We start from the raw sequence: 15,291 nt of genomic DNA on the forward strand, positions 1-15,291 counted from the left end.
CACCGCCAGAGCTGCAAACATCTGATGAGTGTGGTTGTCGGATGTTGGACTACTTCCAATTTGATATGGATGACAGGTGATCAACATAGTGAACCTGAAACATTATTGATATCATGTCCCAGTAAACATTTTCAATGGATTGTGCAGCGCATTATGCTAAATTGGTGCATTGTGGTATGTGAGTCAAGTTAACATTTTTCTATATCTGTACATAAGTATTAAAAAACAAAAGTATAGGGTAACAGCCAAAGGCTGATGACATTTAATAAAATTAAAGTGAACCTGTCACATAGTTATTCTCTATTTGGTGCTATAGAAGGTACAGAAAAAGTTAAACCACATGTCCATCAGACATCATCCTCGTATTTCGGTTTGGCTTGTTGAAGCAACCATGAACCATAAGACCATAGAACCAATATATACAACTAGCTAAGTGCTATATAATATAAAGAAATGTGGAGGAGACAGATCATTAATTTTAAACTTATTTTTAATAAATACAATCTCTACCTCTACCTAAAGCCATTGATCCAGAAGAAGGCAAAAAACCTGGACACATTTGGCAAATTTGTGCCACAGGGAAAAAATTCCTTCTTGACCCCGAGAAAAGGCGATCAGTTCAAAAACCATGGACCAAGGCCATGCAACAACTAACTAACTCATATAAATGTATAGTAATGACATTCAATATGGTCACTGCTTTCCAGATTGTATTTCTTCTTTACTATGTCCTGGTAGCACGCCGTGCATCTCCTTTACCGATGGGACTCTGGAGCTCGTAGCACAACTACGCTCATCTCCACTGTAAAAAGACAGAACAATTTGTGAGAATGTAAAATGTGTAACAATTCCCCATATCCTAATTACAGATCATAATTACATAGTACCAGCACGCCTTCCAACATTCCAAATTTTAATGGCTCCCACTGATTAAAAATGTTGAAGTTTGCTCTAACTCATCCTCCAAGTATGCATACAAAACCCTCTCCCACATGGTGAACTAATGGAAGATTTTTTGGCCCACAATACCACAATATCTGAAATTAAGTGACAGAGCTCCCAACAACAATCAATGACAGCCACAGATACAGCTTAAAGTGTCAGTGATTGAATTACCCACTATAGTGTCTCCATTCCAGGTGCCATCTTTGGGCTAATCTCTCGGATAGCCCCAAGGATGTCCCTGTGTTTGCTGCACAGAATTCTCAGTGTCCAACATTCCACCTTGTGGCCTCACATAGAACCTTCATCACCCAAGTCTGGAGATTCTGACATCAAAAACTGAGGAAATGTAGAACCTTACAACCATAATCCATAGACTTGGAGGGAAGATGTCCATGTTGCTGCTAGGTTCACTAACTGAAAACCCACCTGTATCCTTCGCCTTTGCCGACCTAAAACAAGAATCTGTGTCCTAGTCTTCATCTCCTGAAATGAGAATCTGTGTCCTTGGTCCAGGGTCCTCCGCTCTCCTCGTCTTCATCTCCTGAAATGAGAATCTGTGTCCTTGGTCCTGGGTCCTCTGCTCTCCTCGTCTTCACCTCCTGAAATGAGAATCTGTGTCCTTGGTCCTGGGTCCTACGTTCTCCTCATCTTCATCTCCTGAAATGAGTATCTGTGTCCTCGGTCCTGGGTCCTACGCTCTCCTTGTCTTCACCTCCTGAAATGAAAATCTGTGCCCTTGGTCCTGGGTCCTCCGCTCTCTTTGTCTTCACCTCCTGAAATGAGAATCTGGGTCCTGGGTCCTACGCTCTCTTCGTCTCCACCTCTTGAAATCAGAGAATCTGTGTCCTCGGTCCTTGATCCTCGGCTCTCCTCATCTTCACCTCCTGAAATGAGAATCTGTGTCCTCGGTCCTGGGTCCTACGTTCTCCTCATCTTCATCTCCTGAAATGAGAATATGTGTCCACGGTCCTGTGTCCTACGTTCTCCTCATCTTCATCTCCTGAAATGAGAATCTGTGTCCTCGGTCTTGGGTCATACGCTCTCCTTGTCTTCACCTCCTGAAATGAAAATCTGTGTCCTTGGTCCTGGGTCCTCCGCTCTCTTTGTCTTCACCTCCTGAAATGAGAATCTGTGTCCTCGGTCCTAGGTCCTACGCTCTCCTCGTCTTCACCTCCTGAAATGAAAATCTGTGTCCTTGGTCCTGGGTCCTCCGCTCTCTTTGTCTTCACCTCCTGAAATGAGAATCTGTGTCCTGGGTCCTGGGTCCTACGCTCTCTTTGTCTCCACCTCCTGAAATGAGAATCTGTGTCCTCGGTCCTTGATCCCCGGCTCTCCTCATCTTCACCTCCTGAAATGAGAATCTGGGTCCTCCGCTCTCTTTGTCTTCACCTCCTGAAATGAGAATCTGTGTCCTGGGTCCTACGCTCTCTGCATCTTCACCTCCTGAAATGAGAATCTGTATCCTCGATCCTGGGTCCTTCGCTCTCCTCGTCTTCACCTCCTGAAATGAGAATCTGTGTCCTCGGTCCTGAGCGCTACGCTCTCCTCGCCTTCACCTCCTGAAATGAGAATCTGTGTCCTGGGTCCTATATTCTTCTCATCTTCATCTCCTGAAATGAGACTCTGTGTACTGAATCGTGGGTCCTCCGCTCTCTTCGTCTTCACCTCCTGAAATGAGCACTTTCCCCCTGAACACCAGCTTGCATAGACCACAGTCATTGTGACATCACACTGAGGTAACAATGGCCACCTGTATCCGATGATGTCACAGAAGTGACCATGAGTGACATCGCCTGGTATTAACATTGAAGACAAGTAGTTATAATATGGCAGAGCACATTGAATAGTATGAAATGCCCAGAACTGTGTAAAAAAAAATCTTAAAATGACAGGTTGTCATTCTAGGCTCATTGACCACATTTTCCTTCACTTTACAGCAGCAGTTACTGTAGGAACCGAGGCCTCATTTCTAAACCTACTAACACAAATGTAACAGTTGCACATAGCAACCAGTCCGCTCCTGCTTCAGTATATACAGTTGCCCATAGCAACCAGTCCACCTCCTGCTTCAGTGTATACAGTTGCACATAGCAACCAGTCTAGCTCCTGCTCCAGTGTATACAGTTGCCCATGGCAACCAGTCCAGCTCCTGCTTCAGTGTATACAGTTGCCCATAGCAACTAGTCCAGCTCCTGCTCCAGTGTATACAGTTGCCCATAGAAACCAGTTCAACTCCTGCTTCAGTGTATACAGTTGCCCATAGCAACCGACCCAGGTCCTGCTTCAGTGTATACAGTTGCCCATAGCAACCAGTCCAGCTCCTGCTCCAGTGTATACAGTTGCCCATAGCAACCAGTCCAGCTCCTGCTTCAGTGTATACAGTTGCCCACAACTAGTCCAGCTCCTGCTTCAATGTATACAGTTGCCTACAGCAACCAGTCCAACTCCTGCATCAGTGTATACAGTTGCCCATAGCAACTGACCCAGCTCCTGCTTCAGTGTATACAGTTGCCCATAGCAACCAGTCCACCTCCTGCTTCAGTGTATACAGTTGCACATAGCAACCAGTCCACCTCCTGCTCCAGTGTATACAGTTGCCCATGGCAACCAGTCCAGCTTCTGCTTCAGTGTATACAGTTGCCCATAGCAACCAGTCCCACTCCTGCTTCAGTGTATACAGTTGCCCATAGCAACCAGTCCCACTCCTGCTTCAGTGCATACAGTTGCCCATAGCAACTGACCCAGCTCCTGCTTCAGTGTATACAGTTGCCCAGAGCAACCAGTCCAGCTCCTACTTCAGTGTATACATGGCCTTATGCGGACAGTGCGATTGTAGCTCAGGTTGCCTCCTCACAGGCCCCATGTACAGTACAGAGCTGGACCGTGCTTGGGGGCCTTAGATGACACAATCCATAGCCACCATTTTTCTGGCCTATATTTAAGTCAGTGCACATGTAAAAGAAGAATATTCAGTGTTATATTTGCTGGTGATACATTCAGCAATGCACAAATGACATGAAAGAGCAGGATCTATTTCTATGGGAGAAACCATTCCATTGTTACACATACAGTATTTTGCACATACATTCCAACATTTGTGAAACTACAACTCCCAGCATTCACTGTCAGGGGCAGGCAATGTGGAGGCTGTCAGGGCTTGTTAGGGGTTGTAGTCTCACATGAAGTGACCAACGTTGCTGCCTCCTATAGTCTATGGCTGTTTTTTAAACCACAAACTAATAAAGTTGGAGAGCATTTTCCGGAGTCTGGTGGAGCTTCCCTAACACCTCCCGCAGGTGGTCTGTGACATTAGGGACTCTGGTTGTATCACTGAATGGAGCAATAAGCTCAGATTATACCTTGACCATCTATCCAGGAGTGGGCTTATCGCATTGTGCAGCCGGTTCAGCCTGTTGGGGACAGCAGCCCAGTCATTGCTCAGAGGCGGCTATGATTGCTTAGATTCTTCTCTAACTTATGATTTGGGGGACGGGGACCCACTGCATTTCTCTATGTGTCCATTTATACTTAAAGGGAACCTGTCATGTTCCCCATACCCTCCAACCCAGCAGTATCCATATATATACTACTAAATTCCCTGCCTATCCAGCCCTTTATCATTTTAAAAACTCAAATCCATTTTTTTAAAAAAAAGCATTTATAAGCTCCCCTTTTCTTATGCCTAGTCAATGGGGCGCTAGTCACCCCAGATTAGTCGGCCCTCTCCGCATGTTATCACTCGTGTGGCTGAGCCTCATAGTAGTCCTAAAATGGCAGCAAAGGCCATCTATTGGTACCTTACAGGCAAGTAAGGCTTTCCTAGCATTCGCCAAACCCAGATTCGTCCATCAGATGCCAGATGGAAGAGTGTGATCCATCACTGCACAGAACCACTCGATTCGACGCTCATCATTGTGCTTGGTGATGTAAGGCTGCATGCAGCTATACAGCTGTGAAGCTCCCAGCGGGCGCAGTGTTTGTGCTGATGTTAATACCAGAAAAGGTCTAGACTCTACAGTTATGGAGTCAGCAGATCGTTGGTGACTTTTCTGTCCTCTGCTGCTCAGCTGACCCTGCTCTGCAATGTTACGGGGTCTCCACTCTGTGGCTGACTTGCTGCGGTTTCTTCCACTTCTCAATAGTATCAATCACATAGGATGGGGGAAGATTCAGGAGTAAGAAATGTCATGACCCAATGTGTTACCCTGGTGGCTCCTATTACAGGATCATGCTGGTATCAGTGTGCTCTTCAGAATGAGCTATCCTGCCATTGTAAACTAGATGCGATTCATCCCTTTTATAAATTTTCTAGTAAAAAATTTTGGTGCAAATTCATTACTTCATCTAATTCTGGAGCGCTAATTTCTGCATAGACATCAATGTAAAAGACAACACTGTACTTCCTACTGTCACCACTAGAGGGAGCTTTTTATTTTTGTTATTAATGTATGCCAGCTAACTCGTGGGCTCCCTCTAGTGGTGGCCGCACGTAGCCTGTATCTTATGGTAGAAAAATGAAGCACCAACCTAAAAATATAAATAACAAAATCAAATCAGCAGAGAATTTTTAAACTAATTAAATTAAAAAAAAAAAAAAGTGGTATTTAATGTTTGATTTCAACAGTCTGCCTGTAGATGGTTCTCTCTGGTCTCTACACTTTTCTGGCATCTGATTGAATGCATGCAGTATGAACACATTTGTGCAGACAGTAGACATTTGCAAGGGTCTCCACAGCCCTCCCTTAGGGAGCATTATTGCACCATATATGCACCCCGATGACACAACTGGAATCCTATTATATCACTTTTTTAAAGTTGGAATTTTCTCTGAAAGTTTATTACCTGTATTATACATTTTGTCTAGTCAATGCATGTAATACTTATGGTGCAGATTCCACCCCCTGGTTCCATGAGAGGAGACATTGTGGGACATATTACCCAGGAGGAGAACACAAATGGCTCAGCAATGACTGTGAATCCAAATTACCTTATGCCTGTAAAAAGTATCTTGTGAAAAGACAACGCGAACACTATGGTGAGCCATACATTATAATCCATTTATGGTTTCTGCATTGACTTAGTTTTGGGCTCCTAATGGAGTGAGGTGTCGTTGGGTTTCTGCAGGTCATACATGTTAAATGTTGGCTGACAACCTGCCATTTTGCAGTGCCAGAACATTTTATTAAAGCAGATTGGTCACCAAATTTCACAATGCAAACTGCAGACATTATTAAATATAATCTCTTAGCCCTGATGAACTTGCTGTACTTACTTTGAAAATCAATGTTATGATTGCATTACTCTTTTTTCAAAATTTACCCTACTGATGTTCAGATTAACATTTTATGAGTCCAGTATGTAATGTATGTAACGATCTGGTGAATGATCCACTTTGTTTGGAACATGTCAAGGGATAAAGGGATTGGGCATGTTGAATTTCGACATGCCCAATCCTTTGTTCTCGAGAGAGATTAGCTGGTATCAAAGATGCCTGGCACATGTATGTTTAGCAGAACTTAGTGTGCATGTGTCCAGGGAGGGAACTAGGAATATGTGATAGCGATTGAAAGCATATTGTATTCTTTCATTCAGTGGAATCCGTGAATCAGGCGAAATAATCTCTAATTTTTATTATCAATAATAAATATTATTTCACCTGGCGCTATATACACTCCTCAACATTGAAATTGCAACACCAAGAAATAAAAGTCACGCAACTATGGAACTCTTGGATCAATGGGCATGTTAATGATATATGTCGAGCACAATGATAGCTGAAGATTTGTCCGGAGACCGCAAGGTCAACGCCGTCATGAAGAGCCTTTCATGAGACACGTAAAAGTGTCCAAGAAGCCATTTTTCTAAACAACAATGCCAGGCTGCATGCTGCTTGTGCTATAGAGAACAGCCTACATGACCTAAACGTGCTTCTATGGCCTGCAGCCTCTCCAGACTTGTCTCCTATTGAGTACATCTAGGACATCATTGCTCATCAAGAGGAGCTGCCAGCAGCAGATTTTGATAATTTGCCCACGTGCATTCAGCGCGGCAGAACATTCCTCAGACGACCATTGATAACCTCACTGGTAGCAGCCAAGGCTGTAAATTCAGGGATTTCTGCTTATTTTTGATACTGAATAAATTAAGATGTTTTGAATATTTTGTTTCCTCTTTGTCATCATTTGCAGATCAGTAACTTGCCTATCCATCCTGTGATTTCCATAATTCCATGACTTTTCTTTCTTGGTGTTGCCATTTCAATCACTGAGCATATAATGATATTAGGAGTTATAAATGTCTAAAATTATTCTAAAATGATTTGATGTTCCCTCTGCATATCATGACTAATAGAAGAGACCTGGAAGTATTACCCAACACAGTGTGAGCCCGACTGGATCCCTTACAGCCAGCGCTGTAGTAAACTCCAGAAGGAGCTCCGCTGGTCTGAAGCATCTGCTGCCTGTCGCACTGATGGAGGAGAATTAATGAGCGTAGACTCATTAGCAGATGTGGAATTTCTGGTTCATCTCTTTGATTATGGTGAGAATTTAACTGTCTTCTAATTTCTTATCCATTATTTAACATCGCTTACATATTCCGTGGCGCTGCACACAAAAGATTGCTGCATATTCACCGAATGAACTCATGCGAGCTGCCAGTGAACAGACCATCACTCGAGGACCACGCGATACTCAGCAGTGCTCGCTACTCCATCAAGCTCCCTAATGCTCGAGTATTGAGCAGTGCCGAGCACGCTCACCCATCACTAGTTCTTACTAATTAGAATATGTCATGCTTTCAGTAGTGTACAGTTATTTCCTCAACTGAATAATAACAGCCAAATAGAGATGTAGGCTGTCATGAACGGATTTATTGTAGGACTAAACCAGGGATTACGGATTGTGCATACTTCTGCCCAAACTCCTGCAAAGGGTGTGGACTCTTCATAGAGGGAATCCCCAGGTGGCTTCCCCAGTAGTACTCTTCTGTAGCAATATTTGGTGCATACATAGCCTGTAATTTTTACATTGCAATGCCAAGGCAGAGAGCAGGAGTGGAGGATAGCAAATGCCCAGAAATTCCAGGACTGTCACGCTTGGACACGGGTAAGTCCGGCGGACAACACAGCATAAATTCAACAAGATGAAAAAGGGAGAAGAAGGCCCTAAAGGTAGGGAGTGAGGGATGGGACACATCCTGACACCAGCCTGTGCCTGTCCCTAAACTCCACTAACGCCCTATATGGGTTCTTCCCCCCACCGCCATGCCGTGCCTAGTCCCTGATTGTCACCTCAATGTACCCTGGCTAGTGCACTAGCCGGCAAGAACACTAGCCTCACAGAGGACAGATAAAATGGAAAATACCCAGCTCAGGTTCTGCTACTAAGCTGCACAGCAGCAGAGCAAACCACACCAGGAATCTGAACTCCAACTGCAGCAACATCACCGTCACAGGAGAGCACACCTCTAGCTGGTCTGCATAGAAGAACTCTATAACCGATGATCAGCTGATGAGTCATGTGACTATTTAAAAGAGGGTGGGAGTGGTTACCAACCAACATCAGCTGACCAGCCTAAAAGAACTGCCAGCAAGATACTGACATTAACTCTTGCTGGACCAAAAGGAAAAAACAACATTTACATTTCAGCAGACCCAGAGATAACCACAAATCCCCAATGATTCGTGACAAGGACAATCCGTAAAATATTGCACTTTTTCCTAATAAAAATATCATAAATATCCAATTTCTTTGAAGCCAGAGAAGTCTGCTCAGATTATTATGACTGTAATTATCATTATACAGTTTACAGTGAATGCAGCTGATGTCTTTATATCAGAATTACAGGCTGGAGACATTGATCACTAAGGGTCCTTTTACACTGAGTTCCCTACATTCGGTGGCCCTGTCAGGGCTAACATGTGAACCCCCCATTTTTGTCTGTACATGCGTATCTCGAGTGCCCTTTATGGTCTCCATATATTTTGGTTACACGATTTCCGGTCTTCTTTTGTTCCTTTTCCCCTTTTCCCCTTTTCCTGGTTCTGGTTCCCTCTTTTGATCATGTAGACTTATATATCTGTCAGTGTCTGGCTAGTCTGTCCTTTGAAACAGCTGTAATAAACAAAACGTTTGCAATATGTTGGTGCAGGATCACTATTCTGTCCCATGACTTCCTTCTCTATACAAGGTCTGGTATCGGTGTGCTAAAAAATGGGTGACATCGAGGTACTTTCCAGCAAGGAGGGATGAGTGTGTCATTATGGACAAATTTTATTATATAGGAGAACTATGGTATTATTGCTGTTATTAAGTGCCAACAGCTCCCGCTTATTTATATATTTTTTTGAGGGTCCTATTGCCCTGGTTCCCTTTTTTTTTTCTCCAACCCCCCCTTCTTTTTCTCCGACCTCAATCTCTGGGGTATGGATATAGGTACTGTTGAGAAGTTCCATCATTTTTATACCCTGATACTTCCAGTCACATACTATGATATGCCTATGTATAACACTCTGTATTTATGCCTCTCCTATTTCCACCTTGATGTCACTGACATAAGCACTGTTTGAGAGGTCTTTGTACTTATGTGTCTGGACACTTCCATTCACGTAATATGATATATGTATGTACACCATTATGTGCGGACACTTCCAGCCATATATGCTTGATATGTAGGTATATAGAAAATCCCCTCTGCATAAAACAAGTGACACTGAATACTATGTAATAAGGGTGGAAAGTGACTGTGAATTAGGCAAATATCGTACTCTATGTATAGAGGGCCACGCAGTGCCATTCTAACCCTAAGGGATCCCGGCTTATTTAGAAGGGAGCAGGCAGTAAATATACAAAGAAATGTACATATTAACGTAGCCCTATGTCATCATTTAGGTGCCTATGTCCCGGCAGCCGCTTGCGTTCCATTTTTGGAGCGCATGATTATATCGGCGCACCGGAAGTCAGTCATTCAATATGGCGTTGGCACTTCCGGTCCGCAGGAGTGTCCCGGCAGCCGCTTGCGTTCCATTCTTGGAGCGCATGATTATATCGGCGTACCGGAAGCCGGTCACTCAATATGGCGTTGGCACTTCCGGTCCTCACGAGCGGCAGTGAACCATGAGGTACAGTAGCTGGCGTTCTAACAGCACAGCGCGGTGTGGGCTGGTAAGTTCCGGTACCATAACCTAAGAGGGGTGATTATTGATTAATTGAGACCCCTGCGGGGGGTGGGACTTCTCTATTTGGGATCTTTATAAGCGGGTAGCGGATGCCATTACCGTTTGACTCACCTATAGTGGCGGATCACCGCAGGAGAATATCCACCGTTTGGATGGTATATAGCCACTGCATATACCCCTAATTTCTGGACTTCTGAGCACACCATGCTGATGAATTTATGAAACTCCCCTGATGAATCTCCGGGACCGGAGAAGAAACGCGTTGGGAGGCGCTGACTTTAATACATACGGTGGGGGGTGCCCGTAGTAAGGCTCATTCGGGCCTGTCCTTGTAAGGACAGGAGCTATTGCTGGGGCACGTCAAGGGATTAGTAAAGGAAAAGGTCCCTATCCCCTTCATATACGGCTCTACAAACATCGGACCCTCCCTGGGATTCTGTCACCTATGTGAGGATCCCTTATCCATAATTGGTGAGATCAAACCAGTTTTTTAATTATGCACAGTTTTCGGCGTGAGCACTTTTATTTGTTATACATTGTTTGTCCATTTTAATAATAATAGTAAAGGTTATGTTTTAATTTATGGGTTATACTCTTCTAGCTGAGATATATTGGTTACCCTAAGAGTTGTGCAACAGCCTGGTATATCCAAGCTGCAGCTGGTTATCTAACATGTGAACCCCCCATTTTTGTCTGTACATGCCTATTAGAGGCAGACACCAATACATACTACGCAAAGATGTCCGCCTCCAGTAGATGTATATGGCCAAAAATGAGGCACGACACAGCACACAGTGACTCCGTTTGCGCCATTATAGTTAATGGCCCCATTGGTGCATATGTCCGAATTCCGTTTTGTGGGGGGTTCAGACATTGGCCCCGATGGGGCTGCTGAACATAGGAGAGCCCGCAGTGTTTTTCACCTGCATGTTCTATATATGTGGTTTTCTCGGATAGAGGATATACCCATTATAGTCTACAGGGCTGATCACCAAGAGTCCGCAAAAAAAATCATAAAGAAATTTTCATTTTTTATCGGCGTCATACAAGCCTATGAGTTTGTGAAACTCATGGACAGCACACGGCCATGTACAGTCCGTGATTAATATTGCAATGCATAGGAAAAGCTTTGTAAGTTATTTTTTGTTCCATACGTGAAAAACTCTCTCACTGTTTTTATGGGAATATGTGGAAAATCACAGATGTCTGAATGATGCCTAGGATGCAGTCCTGAATCTTTCTCATTATTCCAGAGAATATAAGTGAAGCCTGGATTGGACTGAGCTCTAAAAATAGGGATCCGGTTCAGTTTCAGTGGTCGGACGGCTCCACAGTGACCTTCACCACGTGGCAGAGACATGAACCCAACATCAGCCTGGAGGGCAGTGACCTCTGTGTGTCCGCACAAAGAACTGTAAGATAATATTGTGGTGTTTTTCTTTGCTTTTGCAAGTTCCTGTTTTAGTACAATATACTTTACATAAGTGCTTAACATTTTTCAAAACTGTATTCCAATAGTTGTATGCAAATTGCCCCTTCAGAGAAAAAGAGGACTTGAACTCTATAGCGCCACCTGTTGGAAGTAGCAATCCTACAATAGTGGTAGCACCTATATTATAAGGCTGGACTGGTAATGGAAGGAAATAATGGAGACTTTCCTCCCTCCTGTCCCTCTTTACATACTGACTAATGCACAAGTCAAGGAGCATGCCCACTACACTGACCCATGTCACAGAGCATGCCCACTACACTCTCCCATGTCACAGAGCATGCCCACCACACTCTCCCATGTCACTGTCACGATCCATGTTTGGATCTGTGGCAGATCTGGTTTCCCAAGGGCAGGGTCATTCCACTGTGTGTCTGTCCCCAGATTGTGCATGCAGACGGATGAAGTCCATAGGTGTGCATGAGAGTCACGGATTTCCGGTCCGGGTTTTCCATGTGGCTGAAGGCCACAGGTTTGTGTGTTAAAAGCCCTGCAGTAAGGGGTATGGGCGTGTCAGGTGTGCGTAGTGCACGTTAGTGTCAGTCTAATGTGTGCTGGTGTGCAGAGCAGAGGCCTGCAGAGTGCATGGAGGCACAGGCCAGCAGAGCCAGCACCCAGGGCAGCTGAATAGCCTGGCACCCGCAGAGTACACAGAGATGCAAGTCATCCATGGTACTGGTCTCGGATGTGGACAAGTCCTGTGCCCGGAGGTGGATGTCCTGTGCCCGAAAGAGGACTAGCATGTGTAATGATTGCAAATAGGTGGATATGGTGCCCGGCTGCTATCCGGAGGATATCCTGGACTGCGTAAGGCTGTGTGAGTAAAGAGTCTGTAAAGAGACTGTGATATAGCGATGCAGGACAACCACGAGAACTAGTCAGAGGAGGACTGGTGTGTGTAGTGTCTTCAACATGTAAAGCTGTACGTATGGAGACTGTAATAGGGCGTGCGGTCGCCCTGGGAAACCAGATCTGCCAGAGATCCAAACATGGATCGTGACAGTCACAGAGCATGCCGACCACACTCTCCCATGTCACAGACCATGTCCTCTACACTCTCCCATGTCACAGAGCATGCCCACCACACTCTCCCATGTCACAGAGCATGCCCACCACACTCTCCCATATCACAGAGCATGCCCACCACACTCTCCCATGTCACAGAGCATGCCCACCACAATCTCCCATGTCACAGAGCATGCCCACCACAATCTCCCATGTCACAGAGCATGCCCCCCATACTCTCCGGTGTTACGGAGTGTGCCTACCACACTTTCCCATGTTACAGAGCATGTCCACCACACTCTCCCATGTCACAGAGCATGCCCCCCACAATCTCCCATGTCACAGAGCATGCCCACCACACTCTCCGATGTTACAGAGTGTGCCTACCACACTCTCCCATGTTACAGAGCATGCCCACCACACTCTCCAGTGTTACAGAGCATGCCCACCACAGTCTCCCATGTCACAGAGCATGCCCCCCACAATCTCCCACGTCACAGAGCATGCCCACCACACTCTCCGATGTTACAGAGTGTGCCTACCACACTTTCCCATGTTACAGAGCATGCCCACCACACTCTCCAATGTTACAGAGCATGCCCACCACACTCTCCAATGTTATAGAGCATGCCCACCACACTCTCCAATGTTATAGAGAATGTCCACCACACTCTCCGATGTTACAGAGCATGCCTACCACACTCTTTCCTGTTACAGAGCATGCCTACCACACTCTCCCATGTTACAAAGCATGCCCACCACAATCTCCCATGTCACAGAGCATGTCTGTTATGGACCTGGTGGTTAGGAGCACCTGGAATGACCTGATAGTTAAACTGCAAAACAGGACAAGCTCTGGGAAGTGGGAGCTCTGCTGACCGCAACCCTAATCCTATTATCACACACACTAGAATTAGCCGTGGAGCGTGCCTAACTCTGCCTAGACGCCTCGTCACAGCCTAAGAGTTAACTACCCCTAAAGATAGGAAATAAAGCCTCACCTTGCCTCAGAGAAATTCCCCAAAGGAAAAGGCAGCCCCCACATATATTGACTGTGAGTTAAGAGGAAGACACAAACACAGAAATGAAACAGGTTTCAGCAAAGGAGGCCAGTCTTACTAAATAGACATAGGATAGAAAAGGGATCTTTGCGGTCAGCACAAAAAACTACAAAAAGCCACGCAGAGTGTGCAAAAAGACCCCCGCACCGACTCACGGTGCGGTGGTGCCACTCTGCAACCCAGAGCTTCCAGCTAGCAAGGCAATATCATGATAACAAGCTGGACTAGAACTTAGCAAGTACTAATAAATATATTCAGTACGCAAATGAACAACAAATGAGCTTAGCAGGGACTTAGCTTCTGCTGGAGTAGACAGGTCATCAGAAAGATCCAAGAGAGATCTGAACCAGTACTGATACATTGACAGCTGGCATCAGGTAACGATCTGAGTGGAGTTAAATAGAGAAGCCAGCCTAGTCCTAAACGAGGGCAGCTGAGGAAGCAGCTTCAAGACCAGCAGCTCCACTTTCAGCCACCAGAGGGAGTCCACGGACAGAACTCACAGAAGTACCATTCCTGACCACAGGAGGGAGTTCGAGAACAGAATTCACAACACATGTCCACCACACTCTCCCATGTCACAGAGCATGCCCCCCACACTCTCCCATGTCACAGAGCATGCCCACCACACTCTCCCATGTCACAGAGCATGCCCACCACACTCTCCCATGTCACAGAGCATGCCCACCACCACACTCTCCCATGTCACAGAGCATGCCCACCACACTCTCCCATGTCATAGAGCATGCTCCCCACACTCTCCCCTGTTACAGAGCATGCCCACCACACTCTCCGATATCACAGAGCATGCTCCCCACACTCTCTTATGTCACAGAGCAGGCCCACCACACTCTCCCATGTCACAGAGCATGCCCCCCCACACTCTCCCATGTCACAGAGCATGCCCACCACACTCTCCCATGTCACAGAGCATGCCTACCACACTCTCCCGTTACAAAGCATGCCTACCACACTCTCCCATGTTACAGAGCATGCCCACCACACTCTCCCATGTCACAGAGCATGCCTACCACACTCTCCCATGTTACAGAGCATGCCCATCACACTCTCCCATGTCACAGAGCATGCCCATCAAACTCTCCAATGTTACAGAGCATGCCCACCACACTCTCCCATGTCACAGAGCATGCCCACCACAGTCTCCCATGTCACAGAGCATGCCTACCACACTCTCCCATGTTACAGAGTGTGCCCATCACACTCTCCCATGTCACAGAGCATGCCTACCACACTCTCCCATGTTACAGAGTGTGCCCACCACACTCTCCCATGTCACAGAGCATGCCCACCACACTCTCCCATGTCACAGAGCATGCCCACCACACTCTCCCATGTCACAGAGCATGCCCACCACCACACTCTCCCATGTCACAGAGCATGCCCACCACACTCTCCCATGTTACAGAGTGTGCCCACCACACTCTCCCATGTCACAGAGCATGCCCACCACACTCTCCCATGTCACAGAGCATGCCCACCACACTCTCCCATGTCACAGAGCATGCCCACCACCACAGTCTCCCATGTCACAGAGCATGCCCCCCACACTCTCCCATGTCACAGAGCATGCCCACCACACTCTCCCATGTCAC

At 46.0% G+C, this 15,291-nt stretch overlaps 1 protein-coding gene across 2 annotated transcripts in view; it reads left to right on the forward strand.

Moving 5' to 3' along the window:
* Window positions 1-15,291, forward strand: part of PLA2R1 (phospholipase A2 receptor 1) — a 69,438-nt gene that overhangs the window by 13,124 nt on the left and 41,023 nt on the right. For both annotated transcript variants that reach the window (XM_077272860.1, XM_077272861.1), the window contains exons 4-6: window positions 5,837-5,980; window positions 7,297-7,485; window positions 11,377-11,537. In XM_077272860.1, coding sequence (XP_077128975.1) covers window positions 5,837-5,980; window positions 7,297-7,485; window positions 11,377-11,537 — 494 coding nt within the window. The remainder of the gene's footprint in view (window positions 1-5,836; window positions 5,981-7,296; window positions 7,486-11,376; window positions 11,538-15,291) is intronic.

This window comes from Ranitomeya variabilis, chromosome 7 (assembly GCF_051348905.1).
Source record: "Ranitomeya variabilis isolate aRanVar5 chromosome 7, aRanVar5.hap1, whole genome shotgun sequence".
Lineage (NCBI taxonomy): Eukaryota > Metazoa > Chordata > Amphibia > Anura > Dendrobatidae > Ranitomeya > Ranitomeya variabilis.